This window comes from Teleopsis dalmanni, chromosome 2 (genome assembly GCF_002237135.1).
Source record: "Teleopsis dalmanni isolate 2A chromosome 2, ASM223713v2, whole genome shotgun sequence".
Lineage (NCBI taxonomy): Eukaryota > Metazoa > Arthropoda > Insecta > Diptera > Diopsidae > Teleopsis > Teleopsis dalmanni.
Window position 1 is genome coordinate 37,201,913 of NC_051847.1, and position 25,848 is coordinate 37,227,760.

The 25,848-nt window shown below is 31.0% G+C and overlaps 1 protein-coding gene across 1 annotated transcript; it reads left to right on the forward strand.

Annotated features, from left to right (window-relative positions):
* Positions 1–1,671: 1,671 nt before the first annotated feature.
* Positions 1,672–23,463, forward strand: LOC119674321 (protein stum-like). The gene is made up of 11 exons (XM_038085454.1): positions 1,672–2,408; positions 2,474–3,058; positions 3,119–4,537; positions 4,598–5,193; positions 5,317–5,622; positions 5,775–6,519; positions 21,321–22,010; positions 22,096–22,207; positions 22,277–22,403; positions 22,875–23,069; positions 23,135–23,463. Exons 1-11 carry the CDS (start codon positions 1,672–1,674, stop codon positions 23,266–23,268), a joined length of 5,646 nt encoding a protein of 1,881 aa, XP_037941382.1. The 3' UTR covers positions 23,269–23,463.
* The last annotated feature ends 2,385 nt before the right edge of the window (positions 23,464–25,848 follow it).

Consider the following 25,848-nt stretch of genomic DNA (forward strand, 5'->3'; position numbering starts at 1 on the left):
TTTGTAATCACTAAAAATCTTTAAATAAGTAAAGGAATAAATTCATTGAAATAAAATTAAATTAAAAACAGAAGGTAACTATGAGAAATAAAATAAATTGAGTGAAATATATATAGTATAAGATACAGATGATCTTAACGCAATGGTGATTCGACATAGAAGGGAGTAAAGCTTTCAGCATAAATATACTTTGGATTATCTTAGTATAATGTTGATATAAAACATAATCGACATGTGTAAAAACTTATTACTCTTACTCTACACTCTATAGAGTACTATATTACACGTACTCTAAAAGTATAATGTTTAGGAATATTTTAAAAAATTTATCTGTTAGATATATTTTTATTTTACATAATATTATAAAAGGTAAAATATGCAGTTGTTATCTTATACCAAATACTACCTTCTTCAGTTAAGTACATGTACTTAATTGCTATATCGAATACTTCCAAAACATGTGCGCTGTCTACAGTTTATGGCTTTTGATATGCTCTCTTTAATGCTGTTTAAAGCGGCTTGAAAGAACCACTGAATTACAGGTACTGAAGTGGAACACAATTGCATTCCCGCTTCCATAGCATGCAACCTACCATAGCGAATAACTTTATACAAATCTTATTTAAACATCTCAACTAATATAAATTGAAAATAAAATATTTTTAAGTCTACAGACTTTGCATGCCTAATAATTTGGCCTAAACATTGGCCATGAAAATAGTTAACTTCTCTTTGCAACAGAGTATAGGGTTTCTATTCCTACATTAATTTTAAAATGATTACAGCACTATATTCATATTTTTTTTAATTTAAGAATAAGTTATAAAAACAGTTAAAGCACTTCATGCATTTATAGATATTTTGTATTTTCCTTAAATTATCTTTAATGGACATACGTCATACATAGAAATTATTATTAGATGAAACGGTACGGCACTGTGACTTATAAGACTTCGTGCTATACCTCTAAAAAATTGCTAAACTTCTCCGGGCATTAATTTATCAATATTATTGACATAATATTGACATATTATTGACATAATTAAACAACTCTATGTACTAACAAACGGTTTATTTAAATTTAAATAAAATTTATTTTAATTTAAGTTTATTTACCATTATTTTGTTGATAGATTCTGAAAATAATATATACTAAATCTTCTAAATATAATCTTATATACATATATATATTTAAATTTTCAGAGCATTCTTTATACAAATGGTAGATAAGATCGCACAAAATGTTTAAGCTGCAATCTTTCACAAAATAAGTATGATGGAACCCTTAGCATTGTATATATATTTCTAAAAATCTGACTTCTTTTTCAACCGAAAGCAGAAACTAATTAAATATTGGGATTATAAAACGAAGTTCATGTCTTCTACGAATAAACTTCACTTATGACACCACTAAGCCGACTAAAGTATATTTAAAACTCTCCAATATCTACAGAACATCTACAGAATAACTAATAAGATTATGCTTATGATTAGGTACTCTTAATATAATATATATACTTAAGGATTTAATTAATAGTTTCTCTTTTTTACTACACTTTCAGTTAATCCATTGTATTTCGGTGCTCTTCCACCTTCTGTTCTTCCAATTAGTAATTGACATAAGTGATTAATTTTTATGAAAAACAATTATAAAAGCACACCAATGTTAATATGAATAAATCATCTTCATCATCCTCACCCATATCAGCGGAGGAAAATATTACTTCTGGGAAAACAAAACTCTATACTGCAGCTGTAATACCACTTGACTACAATTACAAAATTATGTCACCATCATCACTTTCTCATAAACGGCAAGATAATGTCACTTATCATGCAAGACCAATTAACCACGATGAATTTGACATGGATGTGGAGAATCAATACAATAGTCTCTTTGGGGATCCGGTACCACCGCCAGCTCCACAAGATTTTCTGAGCACAACATTTGAACGAAATATATTTCAAACGAATTCAGTTGATATAAGTTCAGAAGAAGACGTTTTTGGACAAACCGTCACCTTAAATGCAACTCAATCACGCCTGTTTCCAAACATTCCATACAATTCAACCTTTTCTAGGCACTTATCCAAAACTAATCCAATCAAAAATTTTGATATTTTGCCTAATAGTTTACCGCGCTTACAACCACCTGACATACAAATACTGCCAAATTCAAGTGGAGGTTCAAGCTCAGAGACGAAAAACTCTCCAAATTATGCACTTTTAACTCCAGAAGATATATTTCGACGGCAGAGTTTATATGATGGAACTGAACCAACAGATGTCTCCGAGCTTATAGAAACGATAACCGTTAGCAATGCGAATGAAACTAGTGAATACACAGAAGCAACACGCAGAGTTTCTAATTTTTCAGCAGATTTTAAATCCAATGTGGGTTCTTTAAGGTAACAACATATACTCGTATCTCTTTTTAATACATTCATTATTTTAATCTATATCATATTTTTAGTGACAATATACCGGAAACATCTAGGAATGCGATGCCTGCTACTTTCAACCGTCAATTTTCAAATGAATCATATTCTAGCAGTGAGTGGTTTCGGCCTGCTCAACAGGACTTTCCTGAATTCAGTAAAATGCCAAAATTACGCCCAAGTTCGAAAAATATCATGTCTATAAAACGTGAAGAGATGCCTTTACATGATTCTCCCGTAGCTGCAATGATAAATGATTCAAATGCTTCTAGCAGCGGAGAGGAACGTGTGTTGGATACCACACAAGTGCTTGAAGCACCAACCGTATCGTTGCATTCTTTAGCACCATTACGTCCACCAGATCCTTCGCCGAGCTGTTTGCTTGAAATGGAAAGTAATATATCTCTACCATCAGAAGAATATCTTAGTCAGGCACGAAAAATTTCAATGGATAGTTTCGACTCAAATTTTCAGTCCCCTCCTCCACCTGCAGCACCTCCTCCTATACCACCTCCACCAAAACTTGATGAAACCGTAGTAATAGATGATGCCTATACATTAAAAGGTGATATGTCCCCAGTTATATTTAAGGATTCTGTAACTACTGGAAGCGAATATAAGTAACTTGTTTTAACTAACTATTTATCTACTTTCTTAGTGTTAACCATTTTTTCTTTCAGAGTTGAACAAGCTAGATTGCATAAACGTACTTCATTTACTATAATCTCTGAGAAGTCGCCCCAATCATCAGGAAAGCAGAGTCCACTTTCACACATACAAAAATCTCCCACACACAGTACAAAACAACTTCCCAAAAGTATGCATAAACACAAAGAGATCACAACTACTTCCTCGTCATCTTCGAAACCTACAGCGAAATCACAATATTATTTACAACAGAAATCACTAACGTCAACGCAGCTTAAACTGCCACACCTATCAAAAACCAACCTATTGACATCTGATGACTCGCCGCGCCCATCTGTGCAATTTGACATGTCTGGTCGTTATAGTCCAACTAAAATGCCACAGAAAAGCATACTCCAACAAAGAGAATCAATAACTTCCACTGATACACTGCCACTAGCAATACCAACTCGTCGTGCCTCCATACCGATATCTGATGATATGAGAAAAAAAAAATATGAAACATTACCACTTATAACAGATCCATACCGTACGTCTATACCACGATTGAATAGTTCTAGTTCAGCTTTAGGTCCAGAAGTTGCTGTAATACCACCCGGTGCCTTACCTCGACCACTGAAACCAAATCCAAATCCCACTCGTTTGCAACGAGGCTTGTTGCGCATAATAAATAATGATGATAATATGTCCCGTATACCTTTACCATCGAACTGGAGTAGTATGGATGACTTAGCAATGCATAGAAAACGTAAACCATCACTAAAACCATTAAACTTACCACTTCGTCGTCGTTCCAGCTCAACGTCTCCCGAAAGACGCAGTTCTACTCTGACTGCCTCCGATAGACGTAGTTCCAATTTAAGCACTGTGACAACATCTGACTTCAGTTTTCGTAGACCATCGTTTTCAAATCGACAGCCACCAACATCAAATGCGCCAAAAACAATTAACATATCACGCAGCAACTTAAAGACACGAAGACCGTCTCTAGCACCTCCCTACAAGTTCACCACTGGTACTCTTACACCACGAGCAAAAATTTCCAAGCCAACAACGTTATCACCCATTATTGGCACACCAAATAAAGACAGTAGCTCTAATCAAAGTCCGATGCATACTGCTGCCAACATTCTTATAAATTCAGGAACCGCATCTGATGCATCACGCCGAAACTCTCTTTCCAAAATACCTATTCGTGCAGGAAACAATAACATGTATATGGAATCAAAACAAATGCATTCGGATTCACGGCCAGAATCACGAGTGCATTCGCGCTCTAATTCACCAATGAAAAAGTTTTCTTCCCAACAACCACAGACCAATTTGACAATGCATGGTATGCCTAGCCGAACATCTTCAAGAAGTACTCTACATACACAATCGCAACCAAATTCACGCGCACCTTCACGTTCTACTTCACGTGCCTCTACTAGGCCGATCTCTCGTACCACATCTCGTCCAACATCTCGAGCAGCTTCTCGTTCAACATCCCGATCAGCTTCTCGTCCAACATCTCGAGCTGCTTCTCGACCAAACTCTCGTATGGAGCAAGCAAAAGATTTGGCAAACTCTCGTTCGAATTCACGTTTAAGTGTTAGCTCTACAACACATACAAGTCGATTTTCACCTAATATGGGCTATATGAAAGATGAAAGCAACACCCGTAGAAAATCTATATCGCTTTCTCCACAATCTAATCGTAAGCATGTGCTTGCACGACGACTATCCATAAGTCCAACTAATAAATTTCGTAGTTCTAACCGTGGACGCAGTAAAGATACCAAGAAAAAGCTTCAACTACAAAGAAAAACTTCTGTCTCTCGTATTCCAATGCGCACTAAAAGTGCCGTAGACTTGTCGAAGTCACCTCGTAAGACTTCCCCAATTGTAAAATCTTCACCGAGAAGGAGTAACACAAATTCATCTTTTCAATCCGCAAGTGCCAACAAAGCACCCAATTCTGTGCAAAAGTCTGTGTCAAGTGTCAAACGAACGTCTACGTCTACCAATAAGAAGACGGCGGCAGCTAACAAACAACCAAATAATTCAAAAAAGACTGGGATTAACCTTAAGCGAGAACATTCAAATTTACAGAAAAATAATCAAAAAATTAGTGAAATGAAAAATATGAAACGAGAACCTACTGGAATGAGCTTGCGAAAAACTAACTTGGATTTGAAACAAACCAAACAATCCAAGGACTCTTCTAAGTTACCCAAAAAATCTACAGATACTAAAGAAGGTAGTAAAGTGAAAGAAGGAAGTAAAAAGGTCCCAGCTAATATTTCAACCAATCAAAATAATGTCGGTAAAAAAATGGCCAACGCAAGTGATGCAGTTAATAGTAAAACAGGTACTAGTGGAGTAACTGGCGGTGATGGAGTTACCAAAAGTTCAAGTGGTATCAAACGTCAACCAACGAATATGTCACTTATGCGAATTGGTTCCACACTTAGTATGCTTAGCAAAAAACGTGCGGAAAGTAGTATTACTAGAAAGATAACTGAAGAGTCAGTTTCCGAAACCGATGAAAAGTGTAAGTTTACAGTTGGGCGAGATAATAGTTTCAGTTTTATGTATATGTTTTATTTAGAATCAATATACTAACTGAAGTTACCTTTCACCCATCCAAAGATACCTGAAAATCTTCTTTTAAGAACAGTAGACTAATATATATTTTTCTTATAGCTAATGGCTCTAAAATACCTAAAGTAGCCAGCGCTGGACAACTTATTTCCACAGATGGCAGTTTGCCTGCTGCTATAATAGAGAAATCGCAAAAAACTTTAGAAAATATACAAAAGACTGTCACTGTTGCTACAGATGAAATACACAAGACGATTAATGAAAATTTAACAGATTTGAAGAGTTTTGAAACTGATATGGGCAAAATGTCAGACAGTGCTGCTTCGCCTACACTAAGTGTAGCAACAGTTGTAGAAAATAGATCCGGTAAGAGTGGCGCGACATCTGTTTCTCGTATTGGTACGGCAGAAGGAGAAGGGAATAAGAATTCGACTGGAGAAAATACAGGCGTATCACAAAAATCACCAAAAGCAAATACCCAACCTATTGAGGCGACCGTTTCTGTTGTAAATAATGGGGTGAGTGGTACTGGTGTAGTTGGGGAAGTGACTGCTGCAACTCATTTAACAAGTACACTTATGGATAATGCTGATACTGCCGAAAGGGTTAGTGTACGTGCTATATCTGTAATGCCTGAAGTTGACTGTGAAAGTGCAAATTTCCAGAATTTCGAAATGGACATTGCTGACAAGATGGCTGCTGGTGAAATGGTGAATGCTGCTCTGAAGAGAGGACATGATGGAATTCCAGAAGAACCAAGTACGGGAAGTGCAGACGATTACAAAACAGAAGGCAAGCGTCGCTCACCAGATGGACAAGGGGAATCGCAACTTGATAGCGGTGAAAAGTAAGTTCATATTATATTTTCTTTCTTATATAAATATATTTATTATAATTAGAAAAATTATAAAAATCTTAGAAAAATTCTTTTAATAAATTAATATCTTTATATGAAATTATTATTGATTTAATAAATTAAATTTTTATGAGTCGTTTAAGATTACATGATGATTTATAATCTTAACGAAATACTATATAATATCATATTTCTCTTTTTTGCATTTTCATCTTAATTTTAGGTTATATTATATCTGATGAAGATATTTACATATGAAAACTAATACTAATAAAAAAGTATGCGGTTTAGGAAAACACGAATGAATAGACTAGTTGTATACCATCTACCATCTGCTTTTACTTTTTGGAAGACCATCTTTTACTATTTAGTGATATATCTATAAGGCATGGTTGCACAAAAGATCTTTCAGGTCGCAGTACTTGCACTATTTGTCTATAAAAATAATCTATTAATAATGTTAATTTCCGGGCTTAAAGTAAATTTCTAAATCAATAAATAATAGTACTTCAGCTATTTTAGTTTTTCTCCGTTTGTCGTATTTATAACACCTTAGAGTTTTATTCGATCATAACTCAATGCAGAGTATCTTCTTAGCTCATGATTCGCCGTCTTTTTTTCACTTTGCAAGAACACATCAGAGAAAATTTATAATCAATTTAAGTGATAGTTTAACTCAGCACATCCTTTACGAATTCCTTTTATGTTTCTTAAGTTGTTCTTCGTTAAATCCAAACAATCCTATCATCAATTTTCGTTATGTGCTTTTATAAGTGATATGGAGTGTTTCGTAATAGTAATACTATAGTCTAATAAACGACTGTTCGTTTTCAAAGAGTTGAGACACTGTGACTTGTCTGCAAAGCAGGATCTTTTATGAGATTTCATCAAAAACCCAGTGGTGATAAATCGTAAATCTTGGTATCCAATTCAGAACACCAGAACATGAATTAACATGTCTAAAAAATTTCAGACAAATGAAGTCAAATCAAGAGAAATTGTGTGACTTGTGCCACTGACGTATGGAAACCATATATCTTCCATAACTATATCTTCAATGCTACACTAAAAAAAATTCCTCATTTTTAAAGAATTACGGAATTGACACACATCCAGACCAAATTTCAAATTGTAGCATAAAATAGATTCTTGTGGATATAATGATCTTTCGATAGTTATTTGTAAATTCCACTGTACAGAGGCCCTAATATTGATTGTTAATGTATGCATTAAGTGAATTACTGAGTCCTATCATTGAAAAAAGATTTAAACTCTGTCTCAACGTATTTTCTACAAAATGCATTACCCATGCTATAATATGTATAACGCACGAACTTTAAACTAAGCATATGTCGCCTTTGATAACCGTTCTATTTAACATATGTCAATGACACACAGTGCTGTCAAATCAGGAGTTTTTAACATTACGAGTTTTACGATTTTTATTTTTCTTCCTTAAGGATAATACTTCATTCTTTACCAACTTAAATATTTTTTTAAGAAGGTCATTTGATCTATTGTCACCTTCCGTCTTCATATATGCACTGCCTTCAGCTTTTTGCTAACATACTCATAAATCTTTTTCAACAACGATATTTCCTTTAAGCTATTTTTAAAAAATTTTATTTAATTTTATGAATAATTCAGTGATATGCGATAAGAAATTTTTATTGCTCACCGACATGGGCAAACCTGGCACGCGAAATACTTTACGTAGAATAAATCAGAGGCGCTGACATTATTTTTCTAATAGAAAAAAAATTATCTAAAAAGTAAATTAATAACCTAAATAAAAAGTAAATTAAAAGTTACCTATATTAACAGACTGGGATTGGAATACTTTCTTATAATTAATGTCATTAATTTTTTTCACCCATAATACTCGTACTTCATTAGTTCCGCTAATTTAAAATTTATTACTTTTATATACCTATATCATATGATCACGAAAAATTTGTTCATAAAAATATTATGAATAAATATCATATTTAAGGTGTGAAGACGTAGAATTTATTGCAGTCTTCAAATGGGTTTCTTCGGAAAAAGTACACTTTCCATAATTCATGGAATGAAGTTCTTAAAATTAAAATCGTTTAAACTTCTATTATTTTTTATAATATTCACGGTAAACGATAATGCTTATCGTTATAATCGAAGAGTTTTAACTATGTGGAGAGGATAAGCCGGGCTGCAAGGACTCTTTGACTTGTTTTGCTTATATACTAAAACTGCAATGTAATTTGATGTGTTAAACAAACTTTGTGTTAAAAAAATAATAGTAAATATATTTTAAAAAACTTACTTGTATTTGAATTTCAATAAAGGAGAGTACCTTTTTGAAACAAATGACCTTTTCATTTAAATTCAATCATCTTCTCTAAATGGTAACTGGATTATCAATCGGTGGTTGATAAGTAATAGCAAAAGTCCAAAAATTGTGATCTGTGATCTGTAGAGTTGAGTATCGTTACCTCCCAGCGAATTTATTTAATGTACTTTGCATGATATATTAATGATAACCACCTCTTGTCAATCTGCTTGTTACTGCAAACAATTTCTAACGCATACAAAGCAAAGGCTTATTTCTAATCATACGACAATTCAAACAGATGCGCTATCTGCAAGGAAAATGGTCCACTTCAGTGATTCTTCAGATTCATAAATAGCTTTTCTTTTCTAAATGACTTTTCCTAAAGTTTATTTATGTAAGTTTTCCTAAAGTTTATTCATAAAAGCCAGAACTATCATTGTATTTAAATAAATATTGCATTTCCGTTTTCTATAATTAATAAAGTTTTAGAGATTCACTAAAGCTTCACATTTCGAAAAATGGATCATATGAGAATGATTCAATGTCTGTGTCTGTTTTTTGTTAACATGAAACTTTGGGAACAAAACATCAAGGTAACGAAGGCGATTTCTACACACTCTCTTAATCAGCTTTAGTTACTTTTCAAAAGCAAAAAATAAACCAGAAAAGTAGATTCTTTAAGTAGTCAATCCATCTTTAGTAAGGTACTTACATCCACTTTTCAAGATTGGCAAGACATCGCGCTTAGAAAGATATTCAAAATTCTCCGGTATATCAGAAAGAAATAGTGATGTATATAAAGATCCTTCTATTGAAACATTGAGGTGAGATTATTTAAGCTATTTAGAACAATAGTTATCCGTATCAGCAATATTTAGCTCCACTTAGGGGAATTTGAGTGACAGAGCGAAAATTCGCCTATATTCCATCTATCATACATTAAACAAAACAGGCGGTTTAACAATAAAAATTGATGTAGATTGCAAGGTATTTCCCAGTGTCGATAAAATAGGCTCATGTAGGGAAAAAGTAAAAGTGTTAACTATAACCAAATCGACTAATCCGTAATATACATAACACAGTTAGTAGCATTTATTATTATTTATTTATTATTTGAAAGTTGCTTCATCGTACTTAGGATGTCGATAAATATTATTTCACTTGTTATCTAGATTATCTAGATTGACATTATTTGTATGAAAAGGTCTTAATTGTAAAGCTATCGAAGCTCACCTAGTATCTACACAGGTTAGACTTTAGTAAGTCGTTACTGAATTATTACATACTAAAATCAAAAAAGAAGACATATGTACATAAATATTAATATAAATACTTATGTACTCTATTATAAATGATTCTAAAGAATACGTTGGGCTTATTAGAATAAAGGATAGTTTGATTATGCATGCATTTTTCTAAAAACTTAAAAGGTACTATTGTATATTACTATTCGCCAGCTAGAAATTGCACAAAGCCAGGCTCTGAGAAGACTTTTTAAGGCACCATGGTAAATTACGACGAATGACATCCTCAGGGACCACAAGATTGATCCGATTAAAAAATACATAAAGAATAGAGCCCTGAAATTATTTGCGAAAACTAACAGACTTACCAACACCGCGTCATCAAATCTCAAAATGGTTACAGGCTCCTCGGGGAAGTATGCAGATTTAAGGTCAATTATTGCTTAGTCTGATGAAGTAATAAACAATAATCCAGTCAAGGTGTAAAGAGGGGTTTTGAAGATACCTCGAGATAAGAAAGAGTAAAAGTGCTCAAGTGCAAATAGCTTCTACATAAATTAAAAATTATATATTACATTACATTATTCTTATTATTTTATTTATTTATAAATAAGAATCAGCTAAATACTGAAGGCATTCCCTTTAACTACGCTTCTGTGGTGTTTGAAATGCCTACATTTATTAAGGTTGACAGTGAAATATTTTACCTCACATACTAGTGTGATCTATCATAAACGCATATGCATTTTTCAATTAAAAGAAAAATACATCAAAATTAAGTTATCGCCTTAAGGACTAATACTGCAAGGCTTATCTCATACCCACTTAAATCGCTCAATGCGATTATGTATTCACAGTCCTACATGAATACATAAAGGAAACTTAACATCTTCTGCGTCGCGTAAATAGCTGAAAAGAAGCCTGACAATGAAGCCATCCTTGACTTTTTATGATATATTCAAACTTATACGTTGCAGAGCACTTAGTAGACATCCGTTTTGGTGTGGCGGGCAATCATAATGCGTCAATAGGTGCGCTAACTTCGACCGTTTTAAGTTGAGTACCTTGCCAATATGGTATGCAAATACAATAAATAATTCGACGAAGGAAAGCACAAGAACTATGAGTTGATTGTTGAGTTTAGGAAAAGCAAAAGTGTACCCGACGAAGTGGTTATTAAAATCACATATACAACGACCCACCCAACTGGCTGGGTTACCGCCTTTAAGGATATCCGTTCCATGCTTTGTCGTCCTTCACTTCAAGACACCAGCCAAACCAACGACGATATGAAAGTGATTGCCTGAAGAAAGTAAACAAAAAACAAACGAAAACTACAACTCCGACAAAGAAAAGCCGTAAAATGGAAAACTATTTGCATTTTAAAGAAGTTTTCGTGGCACTTCACGTGGCTGCCGCGCCACGAACTCGAATCAGTTTTTACTGGACAATCGCACACCGCACGACACGTCAACTTTTTGACGCTTGGCAAACTCTTAGCCTTTGAGTTCGGCAGTAAAAAGTTTTTTGGATTTTGAAATTAATTTCTTTTAAAATCATTATTTGATTGAAAAATTAACTGAAAATTGTTTTAAGAATTTAAATTAATTAAATTGAAATTTGTCTTTAATTAACTTTGAATTATTTGAACTCATTTCTTGTACTCGACACTTGTTCCGCGTTTCAACTCCGGCAAGGCTTCACGCGATTTATATACCGCGCGTGTTTAGTGTCATTAAAATTCCTTTACTGTGAATGCACTTTTAATAAATTTTGCAAGTCCTTCTTGATTTCATCCAATTTTTCAACTTTCAGTGCGAAAATGATTCAGAAAAAAAACAAAAAGAAGAATTCCGTTGTTTTTCATATTGATTTACCACAGGAATTTGTTGATCCGGATAAATATTTTATCAGGTAATTTTGTAGTAATTAAAGGAAAAAATGTCCTTGACATTACGCTGTATATGAAATTTAAAGTTCCACATACCAAACTTATTAGACGAATAACTTACAGTACTTTTAATTTGCAGTTTTACATGAAAATTTCATGGGATGAATAATTTAAAGTATATTAAATTTCACTTTTATAAGTTAAAGTTCTCATTAATTTATTCATAAGTTGAATATTCATCAATTGAAATCCTCTTCTAAAAGTACTCAGGTTTAATTATGCGCATATATTTGATTGCAAGTTCCTAGAAAGCCACAGCTTATGGATATACCATCATGATATTTGCAGTACTTTTATAGTCAAACACAATTGTAATCAAATTTTCTAAGGACTAGTCTTTATCTTTCATGGAATTATAATGTTTTTTTTTTAAATTATATATGCCTTAAATATATTTATCTTATATGTATATGGAATATTTATATATCATATATCATCCAATTTGTATAAAAGGGTTGATATAATTTTTAACATTAGATAGTTAAGCATAGTTTACTAAAATAGATTTTTTTGGGTATGTTGCAACAATATCAGCAAAAGATACAAAAGAAAATATATATTCCCTATAACTTTAGGATAATCCCCAATGACTTTAGGAAGGTAGTGCAGCTCCGCTGACATTAATTAAAATATAATAAAATTTTATTTTGTTTTATTCCATTTTATTTTCTTTTGTTTTCTTTAATTATATTTTTTTTTATTTCTATTTTTTAAACTAACGAAGTATCAAGTTCAAACATACAAGTCTGACTAATGAACACTGACTCTGAGCTTCAAATTTCGCGGGGAACGAGATCAGCCCTTGGTACCTGCAGTCTCAAACAATTATTTACAAATAATTAAATATAAGAAATAATTCCATGATCACTGTATAGTCTCCCAGAAATTTAATTAATTAAAAATAAATAAAAATGTACTTTTCAGCGCTTTTCATAAAGTACATTTCATTCCTTTTTCAGTACATCTCTATTAAATACAATAGTTTCGACTGAGTAAAATAGTAGTGTCTTAACTGTTGGTAGTGGCAAATTAATCAAATTTAATTTTATATTTTATTTCTTTTTCATTTTATTTTATTTCAATTGAATTTTTATTATATATTATATTATTTTATTTTTTTTCATATAATTTTAATTCACTTTGTTTTGTGTTATTTTAGTTTATTTTTTTATATAGTTTTTATTCAGCTTTTTTATACTTAATTTTTTTTTAAGTTATTTAATTTATTTTATTTTTATATTTATTAAATTAAGTTCTGTTTTTTTTTACTGTTTATTGTTCTTTTTTATTCTACTCCATTTCATTTCATTTTATTTTATATGATTTTATTTTTATATAATTTTATATATTTTACTTTATTTTATTTTATTTTATTTTTTTTATTTTATTTTTATATAATCTTATTTTATTTTATTGTATTTTATTTTATTTTATTTTATTTTATTTTATTTTATTTTATTTTATTTTATTTTATTTTATTTTATTTTATTTTTATTTATTTTATTTTAATTTATTTTATTTAATTTTATTTTATTTTATTTTATTTTATTTTATTTTATTATATTTTATTTTATTTATTTTATTTTATTTTTATTTTATTTTATTTTATTTTATTTTTTATTATTTTATTTATTTTATTTTATTTATTTTATTTTATTTATTTTATTTTTTATTTATTTTATTTTATTTTATTTTATTTATTTATTTTATTTTATTTTATTTTATTTTATTTTATTTTATTTTATTTTATTTTATTTTATTTTATTTTATTATATACAATTTTTATTTAATATTATTTTATTTTAATTTATTTAGTTATATTTTATTTCATATAATTTTAATATGTTTTCTTTATTTTATTCAACTTTATTTTATTAATAAAAATTGATTTATATATCCTTTGGTCATTATTCATAGTCAAGTGGTAATCATTAGAAGTCTTCTTAAGAATTGTGTTAATAATTTTAACTGGAAAGTCATTCTTTTTTAAAATATCACGCACTGTATTTGTCTTTAAATTTTTTTATCTAATTTTTTTTGATTCTGAGCTTCCCATTTGGCAAGACCCGAGTTCGATTCCTGGTACTTGCAGTCTCAAAACAAAAAAAAAAAAAAATAATAATAATTATTTACGAATAATTAATTAATTAAATTTACGAATAATTTCCAAGACCACTGATGATGGGTATTTGGCAATACTCGAAACAGCTGTATGATCAGCCAAAAATTCAATTAATTAAAATAATATAAAAAATAAAATTTTTGTTGTTGTATTTCACTACTGTTCGAAAAAACCTCTTTATCTAATTTTTTATATTTTATTCTAACTTACTTTATTTATTTGTTTTTACTTTAGTTTATCTTATTTTTTTATATAATTTTATTTTTTATTACTTCTTAGAAACATAAAATAAATTAATCACATTGTAATTTAATCACAATTTTGTAACTATTTTATGGAGAAATCTGCTTAAAATTATAAAATTACCTAAACGAATACAAAATCTACCTAATTAAATCGTTAACTACTATATAAACTATACAATCTTGTAAGTATATATAACTAAAAAAATTTTTATTATTTTGTAGTTAAAGCTTGAAATTCTTTTATTGCTTTCTGATCCAACCACAAACTTTTTTACAGTATCCTAAACAAATTATTAAGGAAGCGATATACAATAAACTCATACTTTTACTACCTAACGACTCCTAATACATCTACTACTGCGCTATTAAATGGATTTTTGAACAAATTTCTTTAGGCAACCAATTCAGTTAGTAGTACCATATACTCGTAGTCGTGTTTACTTGTACTATATACATTAATATATATTTGCTTATATACTTGTTAAAATAAAAGTGCTCATTAAAAATACTACAACATTAACAAGCACACGAAGGTAGAATTTTGAACTAATGCGCTACTTCTTTCACCGCAAAGCTCGGCCATTCGTCAGATACAGAGTATCAGGGTATACAGAGGTTGTAGGGTCAAAACTCTTGAATTTCCAATTATTTCTCCTTACTCCACTTAGTCAAGCAATTTCTTTCTTTTCGCCATTCTAACCTCAGTGCCGCAATTACCGATTCAACAATTAAGCAGCATATTTGGCTATGACTTTTCCGCATTGCCACCACGTGCCATTCTGACCTTGTCAATAAATTTTCCAGCGCCCATTAATGAAAGGATATATACGTGTAGCCCTGTATGTTCTGCGATAATGTGCATATGTGTGATTGTTGAATGTAAGGATTTGAGTTAAAAAGTTGGCTTTTATTTATTATTTTGTATGCTCAATCAAAACCGCAACATTTCGACACCAGTAATTCTGTTCGTCCATTGCTTTTTTGCTCGCCTAGACGTGTCTTCTACTTAGTGAAAACGGAAAAATTTTGCTTTTGTTGGAATTGCAAATTACGTAAATTTCTAAACGAAACGCAAAAATAATTAATTATGCAATACAATAAAGATAAATTATAATTTTAATGTATTTTTTATTGTCGTGAAAATGAATTTTACATATTCATTGTGCGAATTTGATACGCGAATTAGACGCCGGACCTTGGTGAGTTGTGGAGTCTGGTGGAGAGAGTGGTGAAAGTGAAACTTGTATTTAGAAAAAATTGTGAAAAATTAATATATGTACTTTTTAGACCTTTAAATAATAATAAATATTAATCGGCATTAAATTTTCTCTAGTTTTTATAAATGCTCCTCCTTCCTATCCGCCAACATATGACTTACACATTAAAAAGTTGTCCATTTTGTGATCCCAAGAGAAAACATAGATAAACCCTACTTACAATCAAGATTTCGATTAAACTCTTGTTGGGGTATATTGATTATGACCAATATTGTTATATATAAATTCATAGTCACATAATATGACTATACGAGTGCTTGTGGGCGAAGAAAACTTAGAGTGTGTCCAAAACTTTGTGTATCTGGGGAGTGTATTCACAACTAGAAGTGGCGTTGATGAGGATGTTGCTATGCGTGTCAACAAAGCAAGCTTTACCTTCAGTAAGCTGAGGAACATATGGAAATCAAGCCAAATATCTTATAAAATGAAACTCCATATCTTTGAATCAAAAATAAAATCTCTTCTATGGCAGACATGGATAGGTTCCAATCATATTAAGTCAAAAATACAGACCCACATAAACAAGTGCTTGCACAGAATACTTTGTATACGATGGTCTGAGAAAATAAAAATTGAAGACCTGTACAAGAAACTGTTCCAATTCAGATTGGTCGACAAGAATGGCGATGAATTAGCCACACACTTCGAAGATCTGCAAACCATATTGGCTCTAGACGGCCTGACGCAGTAGCACAAACTTAGCGCAGAACTATAAACAGAGAACTCAATAATATAAATTATAACTGGAATCACATACACTTCGAAGATATGCAAACCATATTGCCAGAACAGCAATCAGATGCAATCAGCGGAGAACTGTAGACAAAGAACTCAGTAATACAAATTATTACTGGAATGATATATGCCGCGAAGCACTCAATAGAGTTAGATTTAGATCTATGATACCATACTTACATACTTACTAACTATTGTCCTTTTCTCCTCGTGGAGCATATACAGGGCATATGGACAATGGACAATGGAGAAAAGGACAATAGTTAATAACCATGTAAGTAAGTGATCCTTCAGAGATCATTTATGAGTACTTGTTAATAGCACATACTTTACTTGTCAATAGCTCGACCGTTACTGGCGGAATTAACGAACATGCCTTCGTCATTTTCAAGAGGATAGTACAACACTTTGAACATTTCACAGAAAAACGGAGATTATTTGACTATGTAAGTTCGATGGTCTACGCATTCCTATTGTTTAAAAGACCATATTGTTAAAATTAGATAAGTAATCTAAACAAATAAAATCTATAATATCTGCCATTCTTAAACACATTTTTTCTACTGTAATATATTTCAAATTTGTGTGATATTAAAATGATTATAGCCATAATGATATATTAACAGGAAATATTTCCTATACCACCACTTAAATACTTAATAGGATTGAGCAATGATTTGAATTCAAAAAATACTGCCTCAGAATTAACTTTTTTTAATCTAAAATCTTCAAAAATCAAAGATAAAAAACAACTCTCAAATTTATATTAAAGATACATCGTGTACTACAAGACATCGGCAAAGCATTAATATACACAATACTCAAATTTGCACTAAAAGTAATTGAAGTAAAGCACTTCTGTGGTGCTTAAAGGCACTTTTTTGTGACCGGAAAATAATTAAATTTTTTTTTTTATATTATATCGATTACTTTGTAATATCGAACACTAAAAAATTAGATTCAATTTTAACAAAACTTTCCCATCAATGATGGTTAGTCTTTTCTTCTTTTATCCAAGTAGCCACTTCTGTCTAGTAAATTTGTCGTATTCTATAAATTTATAGCTTGACTATATTAGTTTGAATTGTTCGTAACACTTAATGGTTTTTCGTTTGTATTTTGGTGCTGTTAGAAAATAATGATGGATATATTTTTAAGCACCTTTTAATGGGATCAGTATTTATCCCTCTACTGAGGATGCTGCGTATCAATAATTTTTTCCCCTTTATTAGCTCTACATGGGAGCATAAGGTCTCAATCCAAGTATGATATCTTAATCTATTTAGAGATAATGTTTTTAATTCTAACCACTTCAGTCCTGTGTAACGCAGTCTAACAGATTTTCGTTTACCCATTGGATTCCATTCTAATGCCAATCTTGACATATCCATCTCCATCTCCAGCACTTTCTCAACCAAGAAACATATCTAGATACTCCTAAGAAATATTCGTTGTGAGTGAATCCCAAATTTATTGAATCGTTTTTTTAGCCTAACTTATATGAAATAAATTTAATTAATATAATTATTTATATACTTAAGAAATAATCCTGCTTTTGTGATAATATCTTCACCTAATTCATTTCATTTCCAATAAATTAATAGTTTTAAGTTTATTTATCAGCATTACTTCATCTTTAGCATTTGAAGAAAAAAAAGTACTCAAATTATTTTCAAAGGCACTCCTTGTGAACAAACAAAGTTTCCACGAAAGTTACACCCACGTTCGAACAGTTTTCTACAAAACTTGAATAACACCTCCAAAACTTTTTCGCCTTCAAATGGAAAGTTTGGATTTGTATTCATTACTCCAATGCATTACAAGCAATTACTTTCAATTTCATTTCGAAAAGCACATCAATTTTAAATTGGCTGAGTGTGAATAAGGGGCGAGTCGATACACGTCATTCTGGAAGAAATGTTTTTCCAAATGAACAAATGTGGCCTTGGTGGAATGCCAATACTTAGATGTGGCATATTTGATTTATTGTGGCCAAGAAAGAATAATTTAGGAAAACTTGGCTAGCAATCTAAGAAAAATGTAGGTGAAATAATTGGCACGCAAATTTTAATTACTTGATGGTGCAATAAAAAAAGATTTCATTCACTTTCAATGAAGAAATAAAATAAAATTGCAGCACTTTATGACAGATAGACAAGCATATAATGACTAGTTATAAAATATTATTAATAAAAATAACAATTTCTCAAGTACTATTGAAGGTTTCTTCAGTCATAAAAATGTTACACTCCAATTAAATGTATAAAAGGTTTGCCACACATGGTGAACTTTGATTTATGCAAAATCTACATAATAGGAACTTTTGAATGTCGGCATTCATATCCTTCAAACAATTTAATTTCACAACGGACGTAATATTTTCCATCAATGTCATGATAAGTATCATTACTATTATCCGCGTCCTTTCTGTCTGAATATTAATACTTTTTTCCTTCTCCTTTCAGTATGACTTATTATTTAAAAATATTTAAAGTTTAATTTCACAATTCGTCATTTTACTTTTTATAAAAATTTACTTGAAAATCATTTTAACCATTAAAATATATTGACAGTAGAGAACTACTTTGAACAGTAGTGAATTACAACAACATAATTTTTTTAGTATTTATTAATTAATTGATTGACCATGCAGGTATTTCGAGTATTGCCAAAAACTGTGTTAAAGAACTCTTACAGAAAATTAATAAATCTATAAACTAGAACATGCAAGTCAAACACAGTTTTGAGTCAGTTAGCTAATGAGCACTGACTCTGAGCCTTAAATTTGGCAGGGTATAAATTCAACACTTAGTACCTGGAGTCTCAAAAAATTATTTACGAATAATTGAATATAAAAAATAATTCTTACTAAACTGATGATGGGTATTTGGCAATAATTAATTAATAAAATTAAAATAATAATTAAATAATTAAAACAGTAATAATTAATAATAAAAAATTTTGCTATTGTGATTTACTACTGTTCAAAATACATACCTCTCAATTTAATCAATAGTTTCTATTAAGAAACACTTTAAAATTCAATTTTGATATTGACAGTTATTGTTTTTTTTTTGCAACAATATCAGATTTTAAATATTTTTCAAATATTTGAATCAGTGGCGGCATTAGGTCTCTTGTGGTAAACAAAATACAGTGTATAGTAAAAATGATTACTACTGTTAAAGAGAGCCCATTAATGACGATACTATGTCGCAATGAAGTGTTTGTGAATGTTACAAAGTCTTTCAGTAAGGTCAATGACACATTGAAGGTGGTGCAAAATCTGGACGCTCTAATCATTCTCTTCATCAGTCATTGTACTTTTGTTCCTATCCTAAATCAAACAAAAGGAGATAAGATTTGAAGAAAGATAAGTTAAGAGATAAGAATATAAGATTAAAGAAAAATAGTGTATCGATCTGAACACTAAACCTAGAAAAAAGTAGCAATAACATTGTTTCCCGAACTTTTAGTAATGTTAAGAGGGAATACTTTAAAGGGGTGAAATAAAAGTCAATGACTAAGTAAATACTTTTTTAAAGAATTGAACTCTCGTTACTTTTTGATCAAACCTCGTAAAGTATTCAATTATTTCTTGCTTTCACTATATTAATTGATATTAAGTTCGCAAACTACAATACAATTAAATATAGTACATAGTTTTAAAATTTTTATTGATAATTCCATATATAGCTGCAGTTATAATTTCCTAGGACAGTCTCAATGTCGATTATGAACTTTTATATACTTGACCTGAATTTTTTTAAGTTGATAAAAACTCATTTGTACTCATATAAATATACATATGAGGTCATTGCAAATAGCTTCAATGTAAACAAGACAATTTCGAATCCTTACAAATAATTGAAGTAGTAATTTTTTATGACCTCTCAAAATGTATTTTCCTTACGGTTTAAAAATTAATAATTTTTTTGAATATTCTTAGTTTTTAACTACCGCTTAAAAATGCATAAATTTAGCTAATATTTTCCGGGATGAACAACAAATATTTAACCCATTCCATGATTAGGAGAATATTCTTAAAAATATATATTTTAATGTTTCATAGTTAACAGGACGACGAATGGTTTGGAATGCCGTTAAGATATTCCTAAAGATGTTACTTCAAGTGTTTTGGTGGTCTAGTGAATTGTTAGAGCCTGGATTACCTTCAATTGTTAATTTTCACTTTAATAACGTTGCAATCTCCAAACTTTTTTTTTCAATTGCGAATAATTAAAAGACCATCTTCGTCAAAATCATCCAATTTAAGCTTTTCACTTCTTCGTTAATCCATGTACGTTGTTGTCTTTGATATGGATAATCTCTTAGATCTACATTTAAAACCTTTTCGTACTTTCACAATACCTGAGACGCTGATGCCTACTTCATATATAAGACTAGCTGAACTATATCATCTTAAAACCGAGATAAAGTAGTTGGTAGGGCATCTAACGGGTCACTATGGTCTGTGTAATCAACTTAACACAACTAATCTGTCTGAGGAAACAGATTGTTGACTGTGCCTCGAAGCTAATAATCCTATGATCTTCTGGACTAGGAAGATCATAGGATTATTGGACCGGAAGATTATATTCCCATCTAATATAAGAATGTCGTTTACAACTTACACACTGAGCTTCATTGGGAAGGTGGAATGTCTTCTGCTAAGTTAGTGTCTATTAAAAGCACAAAAGACCAGCTAGGGTCACCCCACGGGCAGTTTATATTTTCCATTCTGTACTGTCACTAAGCCAGTTTTTGAAAAATTGCACAATTTCCTCATCAATATTTTATGAGTGCATTATATCTGAAACAAGTTTCTTAGAATAAAATAAATATGGTTTAATGAACACTTATTATATTTAAATTCTTTGAACACTTCATATTTATCATAATTTCAGAAATAATAGTCAAGAATTTCTGGAAGTAAAAGACGACGATAATCCACCCAAAGGTTGTTGTCCATGTTGCTTTCGATTTTGCCTGCCGTGTCGAAGAGCACGTTGCGTACGTTGTTGTCGTCGGAATAAAAACAAAAACAGCGATGAATCCACACAGCCTGTATTGTCAGCGACTAGTAGTGCTACAACTACAAATCTTGAGGTAATTGATGAAACTCGCAGCTTAGACCAAAAGAAGAAGACAAGTTGTTGGCAAAAACTTAATTGTTGCAAAAGTTGTAAAAGGAAAAAGTCAAAAACTCAAGCTGAAGAAGAAGAAAGTGTCATTGCCGAGCGACAATCGAAAATGGAAGGAAGTGGACATGCTACAATGCCAACAACGCCTATTCCAGAGCAGCAACAACAAGGACCAATGTCACCAACGAAACAAAATAAATGTGGTTTGTGTTTAAGTAAAATTTTCTGCTGTCGTTCGGTGAATAAGATCGATCCAAAAACTGGGCATGAAACTGAGATCAACAAATGTTGCTTTTGCATACCATGCATTTGTAAACGAGGCCCAAGAGGTTCTACAGTGAGCTCTGTAGGCGGTTCACTTGGTGCAGGCTCCGCTGCTTGGCAAGATCCGGAACGTGGCATATCTGCAACAGATGCTTCAGTGTTACAAGGAGTGGATGAAACACCAAAAGAGTAAGTTAAATTTTTCAAGTAATTTAGCAAATAAAGATTTATATTTAAAATAAATACATGTATTGATATAAATAATATTTTAAAGTGGCTGCTGTAAACGTTTCTGGAGTCGAGTATTTTTCTGTAGAAAGAAGAAGGTGCCCAAGCCAAGCGAGAGTAGACGTCAAAGTATCAAGGCTCCACCACCACCGACAGAAGTAAATGTCTTTTTCATAATAAATTCATTTCTAGAATTAAAATTTATTTTTTCTCCTGTTAATTTGCAGGATACTCGACGTAAGCTTCATGTGGACTTAGTGGAGTACAATTCAAAAATGAAAGGTGCTATACCAGTGTTACCACTATTTTTGGCATGGTTTTGTGCTATTTGCAACACTGTTGTTCCAGGACTTGGCAAGTCTTTTCAATATTTTTTTTTTGTATATTTATTTCTGACATGATTCTCAGTACTGGGAAACCCCAGGAATAAAGGGTATTTGTAATGAGAGCTATTTTAAGCAATTGTTCTACTACTATTTATGTTAATGTTAATTTATGTTAATTATGTTACTACTATTTATGTTAATGTAGCTTCGTTTTTATGTATAGTGCTTTTAACACCGGAATTTCTCTACTAATGTAAAAATGTCGTTACTTTTTACAGGTAGATGAGGTATGTGGTTGTTGTTAAGGTAATTAATGTAAAACTACGACTACATACCTAAATAACTCGAGAAATAAACTATATCACGAAATAAACTTTTTGTAGCGTAGTATAAAATTTGCTGAAAATAGCTGTCTTTACTAAAGTTCGTTGTGAAATGGATTCGCCCATACATTATATAGATATATAATTCCTTTTTTGATACTTATCTTTTTTTATAGGTACTCTCTTATCTGGTATATTCTGCATTTGTATTGGCATACCACGTTTTTCTCAGCACGATAGCGCAAAGGCACGCGTTGGGTCTCTTATAATAAATATAATTGTGGCAGTTGCTCAGCTATTTTGTGTACTCTTCTGTTTCGTTGGTTGGGGTTGGTCCATTTGGTGGGGTACAATTATGCTCAAATGTGCCAGTGAGTTTATGAAAACTTTCAATTAAATTGCTTTAAATAATATATTTATAAATTTTTCACACTAGGAAAACTTAATAAAATCAAGAAGGTGGAACAGCTTGAAAAGGAAGAGGAACGTCGACAGGCTGAAGCCGCAGCTGCTATTGAGGCAGCTGGTCGTGCAATAGTTGCTGCAGAAGCTGAAGCGGCCAAAGCTTAAATACCCTAATTTTTTCATTTTCTCTATGTTTTGGAGAAAAGCCACAGGCTAAGCCTGCAGCAGCTACTGCAACAGTTTGTCGTACAATAATTGCTGTCTATAAGGAACGATAATAGCTTTAATACAAATTATTAACAAAATCTAAATTTATTTAGGAAACTTTAAATGCGAGTAACAAAGAAATCTTCCATATGAATAAATTCCTTATAAAATGTGGTCTTTCATTAAATTCTGATTCAGAATATAAACTTATTTTGCTAAACAAAAATCTTCCACAATATGTACTTCCCCATATCAACCTTATCACTAATGAAATAATCCATCACAAAACATTGTTTCTTATAAAACCTTCTATCACTACAACAAAGTCTCCAATGTAAATCTTCAACAACTTTTTTAAATAGAAAAAAAGCCTTTCACTATAACATTTTTATAAAAAGATGTTATAATTTCAACTGTTTCTAAATTATAAATAATTTATATAATAGGAAAAACCACTCCATAAAATGTGACTTCCAGTAACAAATTATATTTTAAAAAATCCTATTTAAGTTGTTATTACATTATATATTGTATACTAATGTAAATCAATATATTCAATGTTTAATACCAGAGTAATATTTAGTAGACTAAATATTTTTCTAGAACCATCCGATTATATATTTGACTTTACTAAGTCGTTAACTATTCTTCTATATGTATTCCATTACATAGATATACGTACATTACATGAAATCGATTAATCCTATAACAACTAATAGGATTTATACCGAAATGCTAACAGCAAAATATAAAATTTTGATAACTATTTATACATAAAATTTGTACATATCACGGGAGTATTAAAAATAACTCATGTGTTATCTAACTCTCTCATAACCAAGACACACATAAGTGCACTTATTTAGGCTTTAAGCAGAATATCTTAAGAACATAAACTCCACAAGTCATTATTTAGTTTTTAAACAACCCAACATTTTATTGGTTAAAATTTGTTGATTTTTTGTACTTAAAGAAATTTTACAAACAATTTTTTATATACTTTATTAATATATTTGTATATACCAAATAAATATATATAATTATATTTAAGAGTGCTAAGCAATTTTTTTAAATAAAACTGAAATAAATACAAATGCTTTCGATTTTTATTTAATAGTAAGAAAAATCCTAAATTACAGATAATTAATACCAGGGTGTTCAGAGATAGTAGGAAATTATTTATAGTTAGAAGAAAAGTACCTTAACAGCAAGAACCAATTCTCACATCAAGTTATTTGATAGTAAAGTGTTTAGAAATAATGAAAATCAAATGGACCTTAATAGTAAGAACAAATTTTATATTGAAGTATTTGATACTAAAGTATTCTGAAACAGTGGAGTTCTTTTATAGTAAATGAAAGCATGGTACTGAACAACAGTTTTTTGGCCAAGGAGATATAGAGGTATGATAGGTTTTACAACGCTCATTTTTAAAATCACATCAATATTTTTGCTAGGGTGTGACTCTAGTCATCCATGTGTTATAACATATTGACATAAATTAGTATATGAGAAAGACTCGTTAAAGCATAAAAATAGGTAAATACTGCAGTAAGTTCTTGGTGACCAATTCACATCACTTATAATAAAACTGATATTACACATCCAGGAAATTTTTCGCCCAACAAAGCCAAATCAAATCATGGTACCATTTTTAATATTACATATCTTCAAAAAACATATCTTCAGAAAAGTTTGAAGTCATGTTGCTGAAGCGATTAGAATCGACAGTTTATGATATACCTCGATCACTTCCAGAAAAGTAGCGGGCAATCACCTACAGACTACATGCTACATCATACAGTGACTGTTCATAGATGCAATAGTATCCTCCACACATATGCAATATCTTCTTTGAGACCAAGGTTGTCAGACAAAAAGGTTCTCAACAGGGCACCGCAAAACATCTCCCTGGATGAAAATCTCCCCCATGCAGCAAGAACTGTTCCAGTTTAACATCAGGATATAGCCGAGTTCTAAACAGTTACTTGTCACACATAAACACGTCTATTCCTAGTGTGTGTCCAAACTGCAGCTCAACTACCCATGACATCGTCCATCTGTACTCCTCCATCACCACCAACCACTACCAATCCACTTTCCTACTCATGTAATCATCTTGTATATTCTTTCATGTTATCTGCTTACAGATCCTAGAGGGTTACAAAAACAACAACAATATAGATGCAATAGTCTTTGATTTGTTAACATATTCACCAAACGTAACTACGGAACACAAATGCAAATGATGAAATGATTCAACTTTAAAAGTTCTGCGCTGTATTTCTTGTGATTTTTCCCTTACCTAGATGTGATAGTTTGCTGTTGACATATCCATGAGGCTAACTAAAAGATTAATCATTGATTAAAATTTAATGTGAAAAGTCGTCACTATTGTTGTAGGAAGTTTATATATATAAATTTAACAATCCGCGACTGTTAAACGTTCCCACATTGTAAAATGGCAAATCTTAAACCTCACGTATATTGCTTTTATTGAAAGTTCTCTTCGGCATATGTCACTTAAGCAATGATACT